This window comes from Filicampus tigris, chromosome 13, assembly GCF_054856515.1.
Source record: "Filicampus tigris isolate MCC_2025a chromosome 13, RoL_Ftig_1.0, whole genome shotgun sequence".
In the NCBI taxonomy this organism is placed as follows: domain Eukaryota; kingdom Metazoa; phylum Chordata; class Actinopteri; order Syngnathiformes; family Syngnathidae; genus Filicampus; species Filicampus tigris.
In genome coordinates, this window is record NC_141229.1 from 4,218,479 (window position 1) to 4,242,500 (window position 24,022).

At 43.9% G+C, this 24,022-nt stretch overlaps 2 protein-coding genes across 5 annotated transcripts in view; one reads left to right on the forward strand and one right to left on the reverse strand.

Moving 5' to 3' along the window:
• LOC147137219 (nardilysin-like) overlaps positions 1–24,022 on the reverse strand; it is a 107,761-nt gene that overhangs the window by 25,900 nt on the left and 57,839 nt on the right. For 2 of the 3 annotated variants that reach the window (XM_086048884.1, XM_086048885.1), the window contains exon 3: positions 16,348–16,453. The gene's annotated coding sequence lies outside the window, so the exon portion shown is untranslated. Of the gene's footprint in view, positions 1–9,567; positions 9,987–16,347; positions 16,454–24,022 lie in introns of those variants that run through there. The other variant, XM_086048883.1, reaches the window with a different exon arrangement.
• LOC147137220 (SLIT and NTRK-like protein 3) overlaps positions 11,352–24,022 on the forward strand; it is a 32,019-nt gene continuing 19,348 nt past the window's right edge. Inside the window, exons 1-5 of one of the 2 annotated variants that reach the window (XM_086048887.1) lie at positions 11,352–11,475; positions 20,738–21,032; positions 21,197–21,448; positions 22,430–22,545; positions 23,451–24,022. The exon at positions 23,451–24,022 is cut by the window's right edge and continues 352 nt beyond it. In XM_086048887.1, coding sequence (XP_085905013.1) covers positions 20,805–21,032; positions 21,197–21,448; positions 22,430–22,545; positions 23,451–24,022 — 1,168 coding nt within the window. In that variant the 5' untranslated portion in view covers positions 11,352–11,475; positions 20,738–20,804. Of the gene's footprint in view, positions 11,476–20,613; positions 21,033–21,196; positions 21,449–22,429; positions 22,546–23,450 lie in introns of those variants that run through there. The other variant, XM_086048888.1, reaches the window with a different exon arrangement.

Genomic DNA, 24,022 nt, shown 5'->3' on the forward strand with positions numbered 1-24,022 from the left:
GATATGGCCACATATGTCTGTACGGAAATGCTTTTCGGGGAAAACCCATCGCTCTCCGGCCCTATCTTAGGGCCTCCAATTCAATTTTTCACGGCGTAGCTAAAACTAGCCGTTCAGAGAAACATTTGTTCACACGCACACCGTGGCTAACAGAGGCACACGGGCCCTCACGGTTCCAGTTTCCTGGCTGGTTGTTTAACTCCGGTAAGCAACAGAAGTTAAATTGAAGGAATCGGAAAGGTCTCTACTTTATGTGAGGGGATAAAATGTTGGCTTTTGAGGCGCGGATCTGTGACCGTTCCCATCGGGTCGTTAGGGGAAGTTGATCGCCTTTCTTATGTTTGAATTCGGTGTTTCCCAAGCGGGGGGTACACTGCAGGGGGGAAACGTGGAAACGTTGAATAATTTCCACGGTGATAATGTAATATTCTAAGTCATTTCTTAAGATGGTCAATAAAATGGTATATGTGTGTTACAACTTGTTTCCCCGGGGAGACAATCAGCTGTGGCACAGCCACGGCAAAATCACAACAGGCTCGTGCCAGCTCAAGTGTCTCATTGCAGCTCAGAAGACTGATGAAAAAAAGGAAAACTGCTATAGTAAGTCTGAATGTTATAAGTGTTTTGTTCCTGATATTTAAAATTTAAATGCCCGACTTATTTAAAGGAGCGGTGGCAAATGTTATGAGTGACGTGTAACAAAGGCAGGCTTATTATTTATATTTGATTTTGTGATTTTTGTATATTATTTCTTTTTTTAAAGTGGAAGTCAACCCAAACATATTTTTTTTCAAGAATATGTTGACAGCAGGCCCACTAGTTGAAACATGGCATTCTGATTAATTTAGTGGAATATAAATTAAGATGAAAAATTAAGCTGAAAAATGCACTCGTTTTTAGCCCTCTCTGGGGGCGGCCATTTTGTCTTCCGTCGACTGAAAATGACATCGCAACTGCTCAAAACGACCAATCAGGGCTGACTTGTTTTCTGAATCTCAGCCGTGAGCGGTTGTGATGTCATTTTCAGTCGACGGAAGACAAAATGGCCGCCCCCAGAGAGGGCTAAAAACGAGTGGATTAACACTTCTTCCACAAATTTATCAGAATGCCCTGTTTCAACTAGAGGGCTTGCATGGAACATATTCTTGAAAAAAAAATTGCGTTGACTTCCACCTTTAAGGCAACATTATTTTTATGTTTGCTGAGAATTAAATGTCCAAATGAAGGAGACAAAATAAAATTGTTTCATTTAATAATCAGTTGAGTTATGTTCTGCTTTTGGAGAATCATCAACATGTACGAGTGAGGGGGTAAAAGCTTTAAGGTTGGGAACCACTTTTTTATATTAATTCTACACTCCCAAAACTATGACAATAAACCATTAACTTTTCATTTTTGGCAATACTCCATGAATAAGTCATGCTAGCAATGTAGCAGCCTTGGCATCCCACCATGCGCTGTTGTGAGGCAGCCCCCCCTTTAGCTCTGCCAGTGATGACAAGGATTAACGTCCTTATAATTTCATTAATTATATGGCAAAAAAAGTTCTTTTATTCATTATATACTTTTTAAATTACAATCCTGATTAATCGGTAATCTGTATTTCTTTCTGCCAAGAATCGGCATCGGCCTCAAAAAAAATCCACATGGGTCGAGCCCTACTTTTTTTTCCGGCGCACTTTTGACCGCTGTGTCAAAGTGGTCAACTGAACTGATTGTGGCGAAGAAACTTGGCTTGATGTATTATTTGCCAAATTATGACACGGTGGGACAAAATGTGGAACGAGCCTCGCTCACGGCCACGCGTGGTGAACTTGTGCTCAGCGTAAGACAAATTCTCCACATTTGTTAGTGAATGACGCCTAAAAAGTTCCAAGTTCCAGGCGTTCAAGCTCTCTATTATAGAATGAAAAAAAAAAATCAACTTTCGCTCCACGCTTGGACACGCTTGGCCCTGCGCTACATGATCATGAAGAGGCCCGGCGTTGACATTTGTCCAACGGGCCTTCTAGCACCTCCCTCCCCTGCGCAGCGCGTTGGCATTTAAGCTCTCGTCTGTGCCAATATGTCCTCCCCCTCACTCACTCACACACACTCCCTTCCCCGAGTCTGTCTCTCTGTCTGTCTGTTGGTCTGAAGCCAATCACACATGCCCCTGGGCCTCTATGTCGGCGGAACGAGGTGATAAACGCCGCAACCATGACAACTGGCGAGCCACGTGCACACACAAGCGCGCGCTCAAGAGGCACACACCTCGGCATTGTTAATTCACCAAGTCCGGCTTTCGCCTGAGTTTTCCGATAGAATTACGCGCGAGCGTCCGCACGGCTTCACAAAAGTATCCCCCGAATAAGCATTTTGCCGGGGAAAAACCAGCAGCGCGCGGTGGCAGACGATTACCGCGTATCCCGTATTGTTAAACAGAGCTAGGATTGCGGATATTTCCTTTCAGAGGGCAAACGTTACGGAAGCGCGGAACTGCCGATGTGGAGGAAATATTTTTGACCGGTAAACACGTTTGAATATATTTGAAAGTACGTTCGAACATACATGCAAGTACGTTGTCAAACGTACTTTTAGGATAAAAGCTAAAAAAACTTAGCATTTTTCCCATAATGCCACAGGGTATTGACTTGAGCATTTGTAAGTATAAGTATATATATATATATATATATATATATATATATATATATATATATATATTTTTTTTTTTTTAGCATTTGGCTAACACACATTTTTTTCCAAGAATATGTTCCCAGCAGGCCCACTAGTTGAAACATGGCATTCTGATTAATTTTGCGTTTATGGGATATAAGATAAGCAGCAAAATGCACTCGTTTTTAGCCATCTCTGGGGGCGGCCATTTTGTCTTCTGTCGACTGAAAATGACATCACAACTGCTCACAACGACCAATCGCGGCTGACCTGTTTTCTGAATCTCAGCCGTGAGCGGTTGTGATGTCATTTTCAGTCGACAGAAATGACAAAATGGCCGCCCCCAGAGATGGCTAAAAACGAGTGGATTAACGCTTATTCCACAAATGCAATATTTATCAGAATGCCTTGTTTCAACTAGTGGACTTGCATAGAACATATTCTTGAAAAAAAATCTGTTTGCGTTGACTTCCCCCCTTTAAGTAAGTAATACCCCGTGTCATATTTGCAAGTGCGTTCGAACATACTTGCAAATATGTTGTATGGTATGTATATACCTTCAAAAATCTTTATTCCACCTTAGCGGTTCCACACTTCTGTAAATCCTTTTCTAACAGTACAATTATTCCACTTTTTTTTTGTACAAACGCATAAAATTCCTAAAAAAAACCCACAGATAAATACTGAATATATGGTTTATATACGGGGGGGTGATAAGGATTTGATATATAAATCGGCTAAACAGCAGCTTATATATCGTATCATTTGTAAGTTGGCTCACTTGTATCTCGAGGCATTACTCTATTTTCCAAATAATAAAATGTTGTTTGCTCGTTAATGTTTACATCCGCATTGTCATTCCGAGTGCGTCAAAAATCGACAGGTGCACGCTTGTCTGCCAAGCAATGCACTTTGGCCCCAAAAGTCAAACTGTTGTCTGAATGTTATTTTCCCTGCCGACACATATGCTCCTTTAGCCGTCATCACACTATCATTTTCCGCTCCTGCGCGCCTCTCCATGACCGAAATTGAGGTTCACCTCGGGCAACTCAAGAGAGAGAGAGAGGGGGGGGGGGGGGCGTGGGGGGGGGGGGAGCAATGTAAAATGCAGCCAGCTGAATCATTGTAAGGCGCTGCGAATGGCTCCCACTCGGCCCTCGTCGTTAAACTCACTGGAAGTCCGTTCCCGAACATTCCGGAGGGGTTCCCATGGCAACTGATTTGAATTGTAATTAATACAGGACGTGATTAATTAGCTCACGCTTGGGTCATGCGAGGGAGTTACGGCGGCGGCTGTGTAGGCCGAGCTTGAGTGCGAGTGTGCGAATCACTCTACTTCATGTGTGCGCGTCCCAGGCGGTTTGTCCTTGCCCGTAGTGAGAGTGTGCGAATCAGAGGTGAGCCCTCCAGAGTGCTGCTCTCTGCTTTCATGTTATGACACAAGTACCTGACCCACCCCTGACACCCCCCCCCCACCCCCCGCCTCCCTTCATCCCCACCACTAGAGATTCGCCCGTTACACGGGTTTTGGTTGGGAATATTTTTTAAGTAACAACAAATCTTTTGACGCCCTAATAATTTCGCAGTGTATTGGATTAAAAAATATATATATCAGTACTGGAGTGTGTCAAAAATGTTAAATGTTTCAGGTTCAGGTGATCTATAGTGTAAAAAAAAAAAAAAAATTTTTACAATGATTTTTTTCATTTAATCAAAATGATTAGTAGCCTCATATTTAAAAAAAAAAATCAATAGCAGGGTTTTAATAACAGTTTTGGAATTTTCATTATAGCTAGTTTGTATTTTGTTTTAAGTTTTTAAATGCGTTTGTTTTTTTTTTTTATTGTGTTTTTGAAAATGCTCCGTTTTAGTTCAGTTTTTATTCTTTTCTTTCTTTAACAAAAAAAAAAAAAAAAAGAAATCTGTGTATTTCTTGTCCTTGGTATGTATGTATTGTGTTGGGACAATTTAACAAAAATATTATCTTGAAAACATTCAAAAACAAAACTACTACGCCCAATCAAATACAGCTACCGTATTAACAGTCCACAGACTTTGCCGTAAAATAAGAGCAGTGCATAATACCGAAATAGACGAAATTGAAGGACGCTATGATTACATCTAGTTTTAGTTTTGTAAACTTCAATGTAGTTCATTTCAACCAGCTTTCATTGTTTTAAGCCTTTTTGTTTGTATTTTACTTCCTGAACGAAAACCTTGATTCAATTTCAGTTTGACCTATTTCGTTCGTTTTCGTAACTAAAACAACCTCGATTAATACAAATAAAGCACAATTTGAAGCCGTTTAGGATGAAACAAAACCTAAAGCCGTGCGGCAACTAAAAACAAACGACATCCATTCCAGACGTCAGCGTAAAGAGTTGCCCTTCTCAAAACAAAAACTATTTTATGCGCTCAAAGCGGCTAGCGGTCACGGCGGTATCTGATGGCGCCTGATAGCCATCTTCTTTCAGTTCCTCTCCGTTTGTTTTCCTAATTTAAGGAAGCCTCTCTGGTTCAGCGACAACACCCCCGACACCCGCCCTTTCCCTCCTTAAATTCTCCTTCACGGTCATTGTTGCTCTGTGACGGAGATCAGCGTTCCCAGACTTTATCGAGGCAAGGCGCATACTGCATTTTACATGAGACAAATCTCATGGCGCACTGGCAAACAAAAACTTCACAAAAAGTAGATCAAAAGTGGCATTGATACTCACGGTTCAAGAATCCTTTCAGTCCTGGTTACTTGAACAGACACGGCGGAGCAACACATGCAGACAGATAATATAACACCACACGCAGGCATGTATTCTTTATCCTCTGAAAAATGACTAATACGAAAGCATTTTACTGAGTCACTTACAGTCGTAGAAGAAGAAGTCTATTGTTTGTTTGTGTCTGAAGGACTGTATTATGTTGCCGCGCAGTCGCCAAGGCGGGCGCAGCAGAAGGAGCAGCAGGATTACAGTGGATGACAAAACAATTTTCAACTAAACTGTGCCGAAATATTTCCCATTTTGTTCTTCTTTCAAATTTACACTGTTTTAAACAATACACCAGGGGGCTGGCTTTTTTTTCTTTTTTAACTGTCAGAACCCTGTTTTCACCAGTGGGGGGAAAAAAAAAAAACATATGTATTTTTTTAATGTCTATTTTTTTAATGTCAGAAGCCCATTTCCCCCATGGAAAAAAAATGTGTTTGTATGTGTGTGTGCTGTTATTTTTTTACTAAGCCTGTTTCCTTTTTTCCACTAGTAGAAACTGACAGTAAAAAGAAAAAAAAAAATCATATGTCTTTATCATTAAAGCGGAAGTCAACGAAAACATTTTTTTTTCAAGAATATGGTCTATGCAAATCCACTAGTTGAAACAAGGCATTCTTATAAATATTGCATTTGTGGAATAAGAGTTAATCCACCCGTTTTCAGCCAAATCTGGGGGCGGCCATTTTGTCACTTGTGTCGACTGAAAACGACATCACAACCGCTCACAACAACCAATCACAGCCGACCTGTTTTCTGAAGCTGAGCCGTGATTGGTCGTTGCGAGCGGTTGTGATGTCATTTTCAGTCGACACAAGTGACAAAATGGCCGCTCCCGGAGATGGCTAAAAACAGGTGGATTAACTCTTATTCCACAAATGCAATAAGAATGCCTTGTTTCAACTAGTGGGCCTGCTGGGAACATTCTTGAAAAAAAAACATGTTTGGGTTGATTTTCCTTTAAGTAGACTTGAAGAAAGAAAAAAAAAAAATCCAAATTCATTTAAGTCTTTTTAAATTTTGAAGAAGTGAAAGCTCCTTCTAGTGGCTGTGGAAAGACCATCACAAGGTTTTTACTTATGCTCATCGACCAGCCGGCCATTGACAAACGTGTCTAAATGCATTTTTTTTTTTTTTTTTTTTTGTTCCAAGCTGCACACGCGTGCCGGGCAGCCAGCCGGCCGGCCTCCTTCCCTCCATCGCGGGCCGGGCCCGGCATTAAGTGGCCTTGTGGGGAAGCCGCGATATGGCCTAATGCACCTGAGAGCCCCTGAAATCTATAACCATCGTCTACAGCTTCCTGATATTACTGGAAGCGTCTGTGTTGCGCCGTCTGATTGGAATCTCCGGGGACAGCGTCCCCCATCGCACCGCCGCGGGGCGATCGAGAGAGAGAGAGAGAGAGACAGAGAGAGAGAGAGAGCGAGAGGGAGGCAGATGCACCTCCGCCGTTTCCTCAAGGTGATTCACCTTCACGCACGCGCCCCAAATCGATGTGAAATTGAACTGAAAATTGAACTTTGAGCGCAGTAATGTGGAAGACATGTCGTTATTAAATCTTTTCCTGAGGCGCTCCGATATGCAAAATGGCCTCGGAGGGTTGGTGGGGGGGGGGGGGGGGGGGGTGACTTGGGTGGGGGGGGTGACACGCATCAATGCGTTGTCATAATTGTCCACGATGCCACGGCCTGGATATCATTTTAAAAGGCTTCAAATGTCATTACAAAATGATTTTCTGTCATGTGCAACTGTTATTAAAGGCCCTCTCGCTTATTACTTACTAATGCGGCCATCATTTGTCACGCAAGTCTCCAAATGTGGCACGCGTCAACGCGCCAAAAATCTGATTCGGCTGTGATGGGCGCGAATCCCGTTCGCACTGAGCGCGATGCTTTCGGAAGTGAATTCGGGTCACGATCGAATGAGCCACGTTGCAATCGGAGTGAATCGTGTCATGATTGGCGTGAATTTACCCGATGTCAGTTTGCCTTAACTGTCGGTGGTTGGTATCGACAGCCTCCACGGGTACCGATATCTTAAAACAAGGCCATCCCTACTAGGGGTGGGAATCTGTGTGTATCTCACGATTCGATCACATTCCGATTCAGAGGCCCACGATTCGATTTAATCCCGATGCCTGTTCCGCCATCTTGTCACGTATTAGCGTAGCCTAGCACAGACGTCTGACGTACAAACGCACGTAATCGCTTGCGCGTGCTTTTAGTTTTTTTTAGGTCAACTTTAAATATCGAGTATTAATACCTATGAATCGATTCAGATTTTTTTTTTTTTTTAATACGCCGAACGACGCATCGAAAAAACGATTCGCGTTCCCAAACCTAATCCCTACTATTTGGAATGAATCGTTTCACGATTGGGATGACTCGTATTTATTTGGAGTCAATCATGTCATTGGAATGAATCTTATTGTAACCGGAGCCAACCCAATATGAATTGTATCGTAATTAGAGCGAGTCGTATTGCATTTGAAGTGAATCGCATCGCAGATTGAACCAATCGTATTATAACTGGAGTGAATCGGTAAGCAGTCCACATTTCGTTATTTGCATTGTACCGGGCTGTATTGTAAGTGGAGTGAATTGTATGATGCTGCGCCATCAGTGGACTCAATCGTGTCGATTTTCGCCGGCGGTGTAGCGGCTTAAGCATGTGATGGGGCCTCAGAGATAGATACAACGCCAGAACATGGAAGAGTCCACTTCTTCAATGCACAAGGTGCACTCACATTCCCTAAAGGGCTAATTATTGACTCCGCGATTTGTTCTCAAGCTACAAAAGATAGACGCGGCAACAAAATAAACGAGTACAGTAGGAATAAGTCCCTCAAGGTGCCAAAGCTAATGGTGCTAATAATTGGACTCCGAGGTAACCGTTGATTTGCAGCGAGCACATGGCCATCATCGTTCTTTTCCTGCGCCGATCAAAAAGAATCTGAAATGACCTCAAGACCGTTTAACCGTTTATCAGCATACCGGGGATGCTGTGCATTTTTGTCACGAGCCGCCCGTTGTAATTGTGTCCCGCTTTCCCGTCTGCTCGTTTTTATGCGTTTGTTGTCGCGCTTCTTTTATGCTTATGTCTCTGGCTACTTTGCATTCCGGGCTTGTTCTTGTAAAGCATTTGGTGGCCATTACCTGGGAAAAGTGCGCTATAAATAATCGCTACTTGGGCTTTTTTTTTTTTTTTTTTTTTTTGGTACCTTTGCTCAAAAGGACCAGGTATGTGTTCCCAAAGTGTCAAGGATATAAGATCAGTAATCTGGCTTCCAAGTAGGGCTGAATAATCAAATTCAAAATCAATCACAATGAAGAAAAAGGCCATTTTCAAAAGTCGAAATCAAAACTCGGGACTCCATCGTGAAAACAAACAAATACTAGTACTGATATTATAAAAATGTTATGCTACTTATATATTAATATTAGTGCTGTAAAGCGATGGCATTTTTTAACTAATTGCGAAATTTTCCATAATTGACCGCGATAATCGCATTTCTCAACTACAATTTTCGACAAAGCTTTAATCGATATTTACTTGAATTAATGTGAGGGAAAAAAATAAGTATATTTCGACTCAAAGACTGTTCTAATAGCTTTCTTTGATCCTTGAATATGATTCTTTTCCTGTCAAATACAACTGTTGCACGATACGCCAACGGCTTACAACTAATACGGTATTTGAATTTGCACAAATTATTTTGGACACTTATTAAATGTGCCTGCTATTTTGTTGTTCAAAGTTTTCTGACTCTGTGCCGGCCAGGAATCTGTGACAAGTGGACTCAATCACCCCAAGCATTTAATTCCAGTGTTAAGCGCGCTAGCCGTGTCAATCTTAGGTTAGCTTAGCAATTAGCATGGCTTCGCCGTCTTTCCCCGTCATCCCTTCGTGAGAACGATACTTTGTCAGATGTGTAGCTTACTTGCCGCCGTGGAGATGATAACGAATGACTCAGGAGCGAATCTGCAACATGTTAAGCCACACTCGTTGCTAGCGACCCTTATTGCTAGCTAGCCAGTTCTGGCGTAAGACAGTGTGTTCGAACAGGCTCAAAATGCTTATTTTTCACCCGCAATGTGCGATGCGAAACGGCTCATTTCGAGCCTCGGTAAAGTTGGAAATTTTGCTTTACCGCATTGGTCTCCGCGCGCCGGCACCTCTTCCAGAACCACAAAAGGAAAGAGCCAGGCATGTTCCCAAGTTGCCAATGCTTTGGCGGGGTGACAAAAGAAGCTCCAGTAGAGTGTGAAGGAATAATAATAAAAGCGTCCTTGATGACGAGCCAGCACGTGAAGGAGCCTGCTCGTCACTAGCGAAACCGGCTACGCGCGGGGAGCTAATTTGCGCCTCCCGGCATCTGTTGCTTCCACTTCCTCCTCCTCTTCACGCCGTGACAGGTGTTTAGCTCCTCGTGAACTTCTAAAGGCCTCCATGTGATTTACTCTCATAAAAGTCACATCGTTTAAAAAAAAAGAAAAAAAGTGGCCTGACACGTGTGTGCCGGCGTGCGCGCCGCAAAGACAGATGGCGAGAGTCGCCATGGCAACGCGCACGGCAAGCCGTCGGCGCTTAAAGGCATGGGGCTGAGATGCATAAACTCAAATGAGATGATGAATTAAAGCCCAACAGTTAGGGGGGGGGAATCATTTTGTGTGTCAAAAGTTGACGATTCCATTCCAACTTGGGCTATAACTATTGAATCTTTTGATGATTTCCTTGATTTATCGAAAAACATTTTGCAAGTCTAATACAAATTTCCAAACAATTTCAAGTATGATGCAATGAGTTTCTTGTCATTTTACAATATGATTGGACTTGTTAGTAGACTACTGTAAATTGAGCAATTCCTTCAAAAAAAAAAAAAAACAGGATTTGATATGCATCTCAATACATATTTTATAGTGGAACGATTCAGTTTGGGTTGATTCAAAGCACTCGCATCTTTTAAATCGAAACCGGTTTTCCGATTCAAATCATTTTTTTTTTTTTGCTACACCCTTGTCATGTATGTATATATCAGAGGTTGGCATTTTACACAATTTTGCTGATCCATCATTCGTCATCCATCAGCAGTCTGAGCACCCGCCCGTCATTCGACAGGCCACCATTTTTCGTGACGAACCGAATTGCAATCGTCGGTTGGTCAATCCATCAGTCAGTCCCTTACCTAAGTCCGTCAATTAATCCGTAACGTCCGTCAACTCACAAAGACAATTACACCCCTCTGATGAAATCCACTTTCCTCAGTTGTGTGTCCGTCATTTTTAAAAAGTCTCCAGTCATTCGTCGATCTGACGGAATGCCCACCTCTGTATATATATGCACAGTATGTCTATGTATATGTCTATATTAGGGGTGTGAATCTCTCGGAAAAAAAAGACAATTTGATACGCATCTTGGTACATCGGGTGCAGGAAGTGTAATGATTCGATTCGGTCCGGGTAAATCAACACCGATTTTCCGATTCAAATCGGTTTTCGTTACACTCCTACAATTAAGTAATCTATCGTCTTCACTGACAATTTTTTAAATTATTATTATTATTATTATTTTTTTTACTATTTCTGGATTTTCTCTTATGGCTTTATTCGCTCTTGTTGAATCATTTAGTCGTCCGATACTTGGTCTCCCCGATGCGCCGGTTCCCCACTGCTCAGGCCGTCCGATGCCGCAGCTCCCCCGGGCTGCGCAGTGGAGAAGCGGACCTGCATCCTAACGTTTTCTCCCTCCCAAACCTCCCCTCCCACCCTTTCTATCCTCTTCCTCATTGCAGTCTTCTCACGTCCCCCCCCCCCCCAACCGCCCCCCCAACACCCTCCGCCCCTCCCTCCTGCTCCTCCTCCTCCTCATCATCATCCTCCCTGCCTCCCTCATCCGCCTCCACAGGAGAGAGAGAGAGAGAGAGAGAGAGAGAGAGTGAGAGAGGAGAGGAGGAGAGCGAGGCATGCAGGAGAGTGCGGCTGAACGTGAACGACATGTCGACAGTCAGCCTGTAAAAGTCTTCGCCCGGTCGTTCTCTGATTCTTTGGCGGAGGACTGAGTGAGTATTTTCCGCTTGCTTTCTTTTTTGTTGTTTTTTTTTTTTAAGCCACCGTGAATGCTTTTGTATGTGTGTTGCTTGAACGTGCGAGACAACGTTGGGGAGGTAGCGGGGGGGGGGGGGGGGTGCTGTTGGAGAGGTTTGGATGCCAAAGGATTTCCATCGGTCGCCGTGTGTTAATAGGCTCGCTTAATGACTTGGCTGTTTAATTGTTCATGCCGTCGCATACTGTATGTTGCCTAATTGATTGTTCTTTTAATGCCGGATGATGAGAGAGATAACACCCTCATTCCTCCTCTTCTCCCCTCTCAATGCCATTGATCAGGGATGGTGGTGGTGGAGCGGGGGGGGGGGCGGCGGGTGGGGTGGTTTGGGTGCTTGTTGATGCCTGATAGTGCAGTTGCGCGTTTGGAGTATGCAGAAGCCGACCGCCAGGCTACTCTGACGGACAAGAGAGGACGAGGGGAGGGGGTGGGGGGCATTGGATTGTGTGTGTGTGTGTGTGTTGGGGGGTGGATTGGTAGACACCGGAGTTATGTGACAGGAATAATATGCCGGAGGGATAAGCGAAGTGGCCGTCATTTCCCGAGCTGGCCTGCGTCAGTGCTCGGGAGAGAAGGACGGTGAAAAGCGAGACCAAAAAAAAAAAAAAAAAAAATGCAATTGGAGCTGGGACGACAGTCCGGCATAAGACGGACAGGGACTCTAAACGAGGCTTGACAGCATTCCTATTTGTTCAAAACGCAACGCAGAAAGTTGGGCCATGGCAGGGATTCCCAAAGTGCAGTGCAGGGATGGTACACAATGCACTTTTTTTCCTCAAGAAAGTTATTTGTGTTTGAGCCCAAAAAACAGTGAAATGACTCACAAACGGGGGGTGGGGGGAAACAAACAACACAAAAATCACTTTTGTTGGTTTTGCTACTAAAAAAAAAATAAAATTGGTAACACACCAACAAACATGTCGGAAAAAGTTATTTGGTAAAGTTTACGTCTGGGAAAAGTCATTTTCAAACCAAGAAATACAACTCAACAATTCTTATCAGAAAACAAATACAAATATTTTGGGGTTGATTTTCAAAGAAAGAAACAAAATATTTTGGAAAAACAAGGACATTTTTTTCTTTGGGTCTTCCAAACACAAAATTCTTTGAAAAATGGTGAAAAATATTTTTTGTTGGGGTCAAATTTAAGATATGTATACAGACGACCCCCACTGTTCGCGGGGGGGGGGGGGGGGGGGTATGGGGTGGTCCAACCCTCGATTAGTGAAAAGCCGTGTATAACTGACACCCATTAAAAGAAAACAATTAAAAACAAAATATTCTTCCCCCCCAAAAATGCTGACAAACTTTCTATACACATTTCCCACGAAAAACGGTTGACGGAAACAAAGTGCTAATCTTTTTTTAAACACAAACATAATTGACTGGAACAAAGTCTTTTTTTTTTTTTCGTTTGTTTTAGAAAAAGAAAATGCAGAAAAACAAGGGACTCTTATGCACGAAACAACAAAAAGAAAGAAACATTTACCTTATATATAATGTAACAAACAACTTTGCTTTCAGCGTGACATTTCTTTGTTTAATGTTAGCGACGTCTTTCTGATTTTCCTCCCCCGGGTTCACTTGCGCCAGTCCTCCAGAGAGGGACATTGAAAAGACAAAACAATGCAATTGGAGCGGGACGCCACTTCGGAAGACCAACAGGGACTCTAAACACGGCTCCGCAAAATTCCATTTTTTTCAAAACCACAACGGAACAAATTGGCCCACATCAGGGATTCCCTAAAAATAGGCCGCTTATCCTACTTATAATTTCGTGCACCCCCTCGAGGTTGTGTCTTAATGACACATTTACAATGTCCAATGCATTTCTTGAAGAACATGTCATCTTTAACTCAAAAGGTGATTCGAAAAATTGGGATTACCAAACAGCAAACATTGAAGGGCTCGATTTTTTGTGATCAGCACCAGTCTAGCGTGGCTTAATCCGCGCAGGGGTGTGTTAAACTTTGTCTTGGTATTTTTTTTCAGACACGTGTAGCTTGGTGGCGTTTCTAATGGGCAGCCTGCGCAGTTGTGGGTGTGAACACAGACGATTTGATCCGCCGCCCCCCCCCCAATGGATGCAGCTTCTCTTATTTCCTTTAAAATTGGCGCGCAAGAGATGGCGCAGGGAGGGGCCGATTTGAGTGAGTCCATCCAGGAGGTGGAAACATGCAAAGGATGCTTAAAAGGAATTGCAAGCAGATCTCCAATGTTGTCAAGTTGGCCAAAATAGGGCACTTGGAGACCACATTCATACATGATAAAAATTTTAACCGAAAAACTTCGAAAAAATTCTTTCCACAAGAAACAGGTAGGAAATGGGGCGGAAATCCCCCCCAAAATATTTTAAAAATATTGAAAAATAATTAACTCTTTTTTTTTTTTTTAAACACCCCGATGCCAAAACGCGCCTATGTAATTTCACGCTGTTTTGCGGATGATTCAGTATGACCCCACTTTTGGGTTGAATGAATAACCCAAAAAGTGAAATAGTCGGGTCAAAAAAAAAAACCTTATAAGGGTGAAGAAGTGACAGGCGTTATCACGACTGGTCGTTACCCGAGCCCTGAGCAACTGTGATGTCATTTTCAGTCGACAACAAGTGGCAAAATGGCCGCCCCCCCCCCCCCGACATGGACGAAAACGGGCGACTTGTAACGCTTAACTCACATTCCACAAACGCAACATTCATCAGGATGTTTCGACCAGTAGGCCCGCGTAGAACATTATATCGTCAAGAAATATCGTGGGTCGACTTCCCTTTTAACGAAAATAACCTCGATCAATACAAATCCACACACACACACCTTTGACCAAAGCATAATCGACGAGGACAATCTTATAAAACATAAAATTGTCGGCCGTTGATCGGGAAGGGGCAAAAATGTTGACAAAAACAGCCCGGATCGTCCTTATATGAGAAGCCGTCCTAAGTGTAATGTTGGCCGAATAAACATAATATCTTGATTGCTAAGAAACGACGTGAGTGCGTGTGTGCGTGCGCGCCCGCGCGGTAGAGAAGGGGTGTGCCAACACTGTCAGGAAGGGTGCGCGTGGCTTAAAAAGATAATGATGTATTTGTGTGTGAGGCTTCGGCAGCCCATCCAAAAAGTCTTCCTGTGCGTGTGTGTGTGCGTGTTCATGCTTTTACAGGATTTGTGTTGCGAGCTATGCTGCATTACAGCGGTTTATTATGAAAGCGCTCGCTCATCCACACGTGGCTCACTACCTGCGTCGGAAAGCTTGGCAGGCTATGAAAACCTGCTTTTTTGTGTCTGTTTTGACCTTTTTCCATACAAACCCACACACGCAAACACGCACGCACACGCGCGCGTACTTGGCTGCAGTGCAAGCATACAAGCAGAGCGAGAGTGAGCGTTAGGATGTAATCAATATCAGATTTCAGCCGCTTCAACGCAAGGGCTCTCATCGTCCCGAGTGGCTGGCGGCCTCCCGCTGACTTGTGACTCTTTGTGGCAGCGCTGGGCAAAGTGAGGCCCAGGGACCGCATACTGCCCGCTCTGTTCTTCCGTTTGGGACCGCCGAGTGCAGCGGCGCCTCGGGGGGGGACAAGCGACTCGATTCATCAAACGTCGACGTGCAGCGATGGCGAGGATGACGCCATCGATTTCAAAACAAGCAAACAAGTGCGCCTTCGGGGAGGCCACGCTAGCTTAACGCAAACGGGCTAACGGTTAGCATCGTGGGTGCGCCTAGCGCTTTCGAGAGTTCAGACTATATCTAAATGAACCGAGAGTATTAAAGTTAACAAAGGAGAATGGATTCTTTTGACTACTGTGCGTGTATTTATACATTTTTCAGATTTTATTGATTTTTTTTCTCATCAAATCATTGGGTGACTGATTTGAAGTAATAATACAAATATTGAAATTAAACATTTCTAAGGACATTTGCAGATACTGTATTATTTATGTTGAAAATATCTTGAAAGCGGAAGTCAACCCAAATATATATTTTTCAAGAATATGCTCTATGCAAGCCCACTAGTTGAAATAGGGCATTCTGATCAATATTGCGTTTGTGGAATAAGAGTTAACGCACTCGTTTTTAGCCATCTCTGGGGGCGGCCATTTTGTTTTCTGTCGACTGAATATGACATCACAACTGCTCACAACGACCATGTCATTTTCAGTGACAAAATGGCCGCCCCCAGAGATGGCTAAAAACGAGTGGATTTTGCTGCTTGATTTGTATTCCACAAATGCAAAATGAATCAGAATGCCGTGTTTCAACTAGTGGACCTGCTGGGAACATATTCTTGAAAAAAATATGTTTGGGTTGACTTCTCTTTTAAGCAGCAAAATCCACCCGTTTTTTTTAACCATCTCAGGGGGCGGCCATTTTGTCACTTCACGGACCTTCAGGGCTCAGATAATGACCAATCCCGGCTCACTTCTTTTCTGAAGCTAGGCCGTGATTGGTCGTGACCTGAGCAGTTGTGATGTCATTTTCAGTTGACAGAAGTGACAAAATGGCCGCCCCCAGATATGGCTGAAAAACGGGTAGACTCTGTTGCTTAACTCACATTCCACAAACACTAATATTAATCAGAATGCTGCGTTTCAACTATTGGGCCTGCTTGGAAAATATTCAGAAAAAAAATATGTTTGGGTTGACTTCTTTAAAATCATCTGTTTTACATATTTCAACCATCTTTTAATCCCTTTTTTTTTTCCTTTGAACTTCTTGAATGACCTGGCACCAAGGTTAGTGAACAAAAGCTAAGAAAAGTAACTACAATTAAAATGGGGGGAAAAAACATTTTCATGAAAGCTTGCTGATGACGTAGTGGTACACTTGCCTGCCTTGTGTGCCGGCGGCGTCGGATGTCTTGTGTGAGCCCTGCAACTGGCCGGCGGCCAGTTCATGGTGTAGTCCGCCTTTCGCCCCAAAGTCCGAAGGAAACGCTTTCGGAAAAAAACAAAAAAACAAACAAACTTTGTCTTATTCGTTTATATTACAAATGAAAGATAAGTACAATTGTCGCGAAAATGTCCTTTGTTTTCGTTGTCAATTAATATGAGCTTTCGGGTGGCGGGGGGGGGGCATTTTAAATGTAATATTTTCGACGAAATGGTCAAAAAGTTATTTGAGGGTTGTAGTTGACTTCACTTTATTACACAAACCTTTGCTGCCTTTTTATTTTTATCTCGCGCTCGACAAATACTCCATACATTAAAAACTGCAACAAAAAACTCCATTCAAACGACGCTCTTGCGAAATAATACAAACTTGCTCTTCAAAACAAATTGAAACTAACTCAATTCAAAAAAAGAGGAGTCAAAACGAAATAAAAACTCAAGTGTAAAAATGAAAAATCCCAAAATATTACAGCGCTGCCTGCCACCAGCTTTGTCCAATCCTCGCTCCGCTCTTCCCTTCATGACCCCCCCCCCCACCCCACCAACCAATCCAACCCTTGTTTTTCCTCGTCGTAATCATCTCTGTGATTGCCCTTCCTCTCCCGGGCGCTGATATTTCCAGCGCTGCCTCCTGGTCCGACGGCCCCCCCGCCCGACGCTAGATTATTGCCGTATGATTACAGCCAGCGCGCCATCAGGATCATTATTGCATTTCGCGTGACAGTGCTCGACGCCGTCTGCGAGCGTCGAGATGCTTTATCCAATTTAGATCTCATTAAGACTTGAGAGCAAAGATGCCCCCGCACAGACTCCGCCGTCTCCGCGGTGTTTTTGTGACCATGACTGAGCACCTTTTTCCTATTTGTTTTCCCCTTCAGTCGGCAAAGCGTCTCTTGAAGCGGCTGTCACTCAAGCGCGTCGTTATCACAATAGTGTCGATCCCCAACCTCTTTCAAACAAATATGCGCAGGTATGTACGTGCTAGAAATCAGAGCCGGCGCGGGACTCGTTTTTCAGCGCAGCGGCTTCAAGGTGCAGACAGGACCACTTTGGTTTCGCGTTTTAATTAAGATAGACAATTTCACACTTATTAGAGCATCCGTCTAAAATAGCTTACCATTCCCTCCAAGGATATTCACATTGCATTTGAGCAAACGTTTGCAGACATCATTTGCTAGATGAATTTAATCAAGCCGATTGTTCGATTAATCGAATCGATCAACCAATTAATCGGGGCGAATCGTTTTTGAATCGATTTTCGATTCATCGTTACCTCCCTAATCGTATGCGCTTACAATGTCACGATCAGTGTTTATTTGAACAAGTGTGATAACATAAATGTCAAAATTAAGAAAGCGTGGAACTGCCAATGTGGAGTAAACGTTTTTGACGTTCGAACGTACTTGCAGGCTAAATGCTAAAAACCTCTCGTGTTATTTTGTACAGACACGGTGTTATATGGTTACAGTGTTTTTGGACTTGGTGCCACCCTATTTAACAAAGGCGAGGCAAGGCAACTTTATTTATACAGCACATTTGCAACCAAAAGGAAAACACCTAAAAACATTTACAAACAACTGATTTGAAACATTTTGAAAAAAAATGTACATCAAAGTAACGTTTTGAAAGCATAGTTTTCAACCTGGATTGAAAGGCATTTATATTTTTGGGCTGACTTCTCTTCTGCTGGCAACTTAATTCATTTGCATGCAGCATAACAGCTAAATGCTGCTTCACCATGTTTGGCTGGGCTCCACTAATTGACCTGAGTGTTTCGACCTCCTATTGGGTTTATGTTCAATTAGCATTTCTTGAATGCATTCAGGACCCAAACTATACAATTACAGTACTTATAAACCAGTTACTGAATCTTCAAATCTATTCTACAGCTGACCGGGAGCATCAAGAATCAAGTCTATTGGAGATAAAAGAATGGATAAGCTTCGCCTAGACTGTTTGGAGCATGCAACCCTTCAGTCCGGATACGTTTTTCAACCTGAAAAGGCTGTTTTAGCGATTGATTCGATAGGACTGCTGAAAGTCAGGTCCGGACCTATCGGCACGCCAAGTTTCGTACTTTTCAAGACAGTGACTCCGAGGGTTTACGAACAGGAGCTCTATTTTCTTAATTGCCGAAAACAATTACCTCGGTTTTGTTTTGGTTTAGCTGAAGGAAATTTTGGTTCATCCAGTTGTTAATTCGCTTTAGACAGTGACGCATAGCCATGATAGGTAGGCAGTCGGTGCTATACATAATGTAACAGCCTGCCTGGAGCATTGTCGATACTTTTGTATGACAAGGTGATGGTCGGATTCAAGTGATGTGGAAGCACTATGTTCGCTGATGTCAAAACAGCTCCGCTGGCCGGAAGGAACTAATGTGCGGGCTGAAAGGAACTAACTAATAGGGACTAATGTGCGGGCTGAAAGGATCTAACTAACTAACCGTACAAAAATCAAGTAGCCTTTTGCGAATTGGAGTTCATTTGAATTTATCGCGCAATACTTTGTGACTTTTTTGGGGGGGGACAAATACCACATATATTAAAAAAAAAAAACTAAAACTAGTACTAAAACTAATAAAAACTAAACTAGAAAAATAATTTTCAAAAACATAAAAACGAACAAACTCGCTCCTAAAAAGTCATTCAAACTAACTGAATTTAAAAAACAAAAGTCCAAACAAAATAAAAATGAACCATAATTAAAAATCCCAAATTGTTTTAACGCTGATGCCAATTCGAATTGAACCAGAAATTCTATTGGTCCATTCATGGATCTGGATCTGCTGTCAAATTTGCTGTGATGGGAGTTTTTCAGAAGAAGAAGAAAAAAAAAAAAGAACAGCAAAGCACGAACAGACCGCTGCTCACCTTCTCTAGTTTTCGTGGTATTTTTGTTTGTCTCTGCGCCGTGACATTTTTTTGAATGTAAAATTTGTGCCTTGGATGAGGAAAGGATGGAAACCACCAGTGTAGATGACGGGAGCCCTTCTCCTTTTCTTCTCGCTTTCTGTTCCCTGATTGCCATTCGTGCTATTAAATGGAGCAGTTCATTAGACGGAAGCATTATGAATCCCATTTGCATTTGCCCATATTCATATTGCATACATTAAAAACAACACACGCGTGACATTTCGGCTTCGGCAGGCATTTGAGCACGCCGATGAATATATTCATAACTCTTCTCGTGCCCCCCCCCCCCGCAGAAAAAGAGAAAAAGCACATTATAAAATATGATTCGCAGGTGAACATGCACACGTGTTTGCCTTTTGTTGTTAGCGTCAGTACAGCCGTTTAAACAACAGACCAACATGATGCAAAACAACAAGCGCCAAAACAAAAAAAGGAGGCGAGGCGGGATTAAGACTTAAACGAAACATAAAACAAAGAGACTCACTCCTTTAAAACAGCAAAACAACTACATTGCCGACGCTACCTTAGTGCTAACATTCAATGGGAAACTCCATGGCCACATATACACATATATACATATATATATACACATATATACATATATATATAAATATACATACATACATATACATAGATATACACACATACATATATATATATATATATATATATATATATACATATATATACATATTGTCGCTGTCATGTGAAAAACATCTCCATTTTTTTTTCATTTTCTTATTTTTACATGAATCATGTTTCCGCGTTAGAGACACGGCATTAAAGTGAAAATTTAAAAAATTTCCAAAATTGGAGATTTGTGTTTCTTACAGGACAGTGACTACCAATATATATATATATATATATATATATATATATATATATATATATAAATAAAATATATATATGTAAAAAAAAAAAAATATATATATATATATATATATATATATGTATATAATATATATGTGTATATATATATATATATATATATATAAAAATAAATATATATATAGATTATATATATATAATATATATATATTATATATATATATATATATATATATTATATATATATATATATATATATATTGCCACGCATGAGCACCTGGCCCTGTTTTGACAAGGCTAGCGTGTTTCATCGAAAGTCTCGCAGATGTCCCGCCATACGTCTGATTAGCCTTCTCCGGCTTCGTTATTTCAGTGGCTCTTACCCCCTCCAATGCCCCCCCAGCCCCCCCCGCCCTCCTAAGCCCTGGGGCGTCTCGCTCTTTGTGATCTAACTTGCATTGTGCGCTTGGCTATGCTCGTGACGCATCATCAATCTGATTCATCCCGAGCTGCCTCGCTCGGCTGTTTGCCCTCTTTTAACTGTGTTTGTGTCCTTGTCGCGTTGGATGCGACGTATGGACGTCAGTGAGGGGCCGACGCTGGGCCGCCGCCCCGGGCTGCTGAGCTGAGCTGGGAGAAGCAGCGCGCCGAGGATGCAGTGGGTCACCCTGGCCGTGGCCCTGGGGTGCGCGGCGGCGGCGGGCCTGGCCCGGGCGTCGCACGGCGGCCCCACCCCCACCCCCACCTCCACGCACACCCCCCTGGTGGACAACTCCGAGGAGGAAGTGGACGAGCCCTGCTTCGAGCCGTGCGCGTGCGAGGTCAAAGAAGGCGTGCTGCACGTGCACTGCGATGGGCGGGGCTTCACCAACGGCAGCCAGGTAGGTAGCCAACAAAGACCCGGTTTATATTTACACTTGACCCCCCCCCCCCCCCACCCCTCCCCGCACGTATAACGTCCTCTCCCCCCGCCCGCCGCTCTTGCTTACTTCGAAGCCGGCGTGATTAACGAGATGACTCACCGTAGCGCGAATGCCTCGTTCAGGTGTCACAGTCGTGGGTCCGCCCTTTCAAGCTCAACCTCCAGAGGAATTCGCTGAGGCGTCTCTATAGCAACGGGTTCCAGCACCTTGGCAACGCCGTGTCGATAAACCTGGGCAACAACGCTCTGCAGGACATCCGGGTGGGCGCCTTCCACGGGCTGGCCAAGCTGCGACGCCTCTACCTTCACGAGAACAAGCTGGAGGTCTTCAGGAATGACACCTTTGCCGGCTTGGAGGCTCTGGAGTACCTCCAGGTAGGCCGCCGAAAATGTCGTCGGCTAGCAGGTGGCCGGAGTGCTAGAATCTCCCCTGGAGATTTCTTTTTTTTTCCTTTTTCCATTTCTCGCCTTGCCAAATGGAGTCGGCGCGGCTTTCCCCGCCTAACTCCGTTTTCCTGATTTGTTCAACACATTGCCGCCCACCAGTCGCAGGCCGTACCATTCCACTTTTTAAATGCCACGTCGTCATTATTATAGAAACCATCATGGAGCTAGTTTAATAGCTAATTTTACTTCTTGATTATGTATGCCGTAGCGTCACAGTGTCATTTTACAGCCCAGGACCTCCAGGCATCAATTTCGTCAATATGTGCTTACGCAGGTCACAAATCGAACAGGTACAGACGTTTACCTATAGTGAGATTAAAAAGCTCCTTTCCTGTGCCTAAAGGCTTCTTTGACGCCTGGGTTGGTTTACCCAAAGCTTGACATCACCCATTGGAATCATAGCTAAGACTCCAAACTGTTAACTTTTGGAGGTAAACCTAATAAATGTCAAATCTGTATGAATGATAATACACCACATGAGTCGACTTGTTGTGCTAGTTTTACATTTAGATTTAGTTTTAGTTTTAGATTAGTTTCGCTCCAACTAAACCAGACAGAGGACGGTAAAATGCTACCGTCATCGAGGTGCCAGCGTTCCTGCCCTGTGAGGGGAAATTTGAAATCTGATTGGTTCAAGAACCGGTCTCAATGCTAATATAGTTGCAATTCCATGGGTCAGCACTCCTGATTCTGAAGGCAAAGGGCGGATTAGATTAGCATGGCAACACGGAGGCCGAAAGCCGAGAGAACAAAAAATCGTCCTGGAAGCAGTGATGCCGAGAGATATTGGCTCCATTTCATGGAACTGGAACTGGAACTGGAATTGGCTTGTGAATGTCGGTCAGTGCTCCTATGGGCAGCAGAGAAGTCTGTGCTGGCTCTGATCTCTGACCTCGCTCACCACCGCAGGCCGACTACAACGTGATCAAACGCATCGACAGCGGCGCTCTGAGGTTCCTGTACAAGCTGCGGGTTCTCATCCTCAACGACAACCTGATCCCCGTCTTGCCTGCGCATCTCTTCAGGTGACTGATCCGAGTTCACGTACGACGAGGCTTTCCTTAAGCGGGGGACGCGTTCCGACAATCTGCCCCAATTTTTGTTTCTCTTCCCCATCAAAGTCAGCAAAGGCCCGATCTGTCCGACTCTAAAGGATAATCCTTGGCGTATTATCATATGGTGTGGGAGGTTTTAAGCACTGATTTATTTATTTTTAAAGATGATCCTTCGCCATTATCCTGTGGTGTGGGCTGTGTTTACGGTGTCTCTTTAAAAGATGATTCTGAGCAATTAAGAGGTTTTTTTTGCGGGGGGGGGGGGGGCGATCCTGAGTGATTGTCTTGCGGCGTGGGGATTGTTAAGAGTGATTTTTTTTTGTTGTTATAACTGACATCCCCCAAAAAAAGTTCAACATTGCAAGATTGGACAAAAAGTACAGAAGTAAACAAACATCAGCATGCAAGAACCGTTGACAGTTCGTTTGAAGTGCCCAACCCTGGTCTTGATTGCATTGCACTTACATTCTGTATAACAGTGGGCTATTTTTGGTCCATGGCCCCTTTGCCAGTTTGGGACATTTATGTACTTTTTCTAAACATAAACAATACTTATTTGTACCTAGGGGTTTAATCATGAACCCTGTAGGGTACATCAGAAAAAACTGTAGCTTGGAGAACAAATATGGACCCCTACAGTTCCCGTCACTGTAAGACGCTCCACACCACAGGAGAATCACTCAGGATCCTCTTTTTACAGGCATCCAACAATCAAGCTTTAGTTGACTTTGATCAGAAGCGACCAAGTGTGTCTGTGTGTGTCCGGCTTTGGTGTCGACTGAAAGATGCATTCATCATCGGACTTCTCAGCAATTGCAGTTGCTGTTCATTAACTTTGCCCATCCTCCCTCCTCCTCCTGCTGCCTGTGCTCCAGATCTGTGTCGCTGACTCATCTGGACCTGCGGGGAAATCGTCTAAAGAGTCTGGCATACGCCGGGACCCTGGAATACGTAGGTCGCTCCCTCATGGAGATCCAGCTGGAGGAGAATCCCTGGAACTGTGGCTGTGAAGCGGTGCAGCTGCAGCAGTGGCTGGGACAGATCCCCTACACGGCCGTGGTGGGGGACGTTACCTGCGAGTATCCCTTCCACCTTCATGGCAAGGACTTGAGGGAGATCCCTCGCAAGGAGCTTTGTGCTGAGCTCCCAGATAAAGACTTGCAAGCGGAAGGCGGTAGAGCCTCCGGGGGCACGCAGCCTCAAGACTCGCCGCCCAATTCCAAGCCCAACCCCCACCCGGGGCGGGTTAGACCGACCAAACCCTCCTCCATGGTGCACGGCTCCCGTCAGAACACTCACACCTCCTCCACGTCCTCATCCTCTTCTTCCGCCGAGCGCAGGGACCGGGAGAAGCCCCCGCGGCCTACCAAGAGGCCTCGTCCCTCCAGGACGCCGCCCACTTCGCGCGGCCCCAACCAGAATCCCCCCGTGGCGGGCTACCAGACCC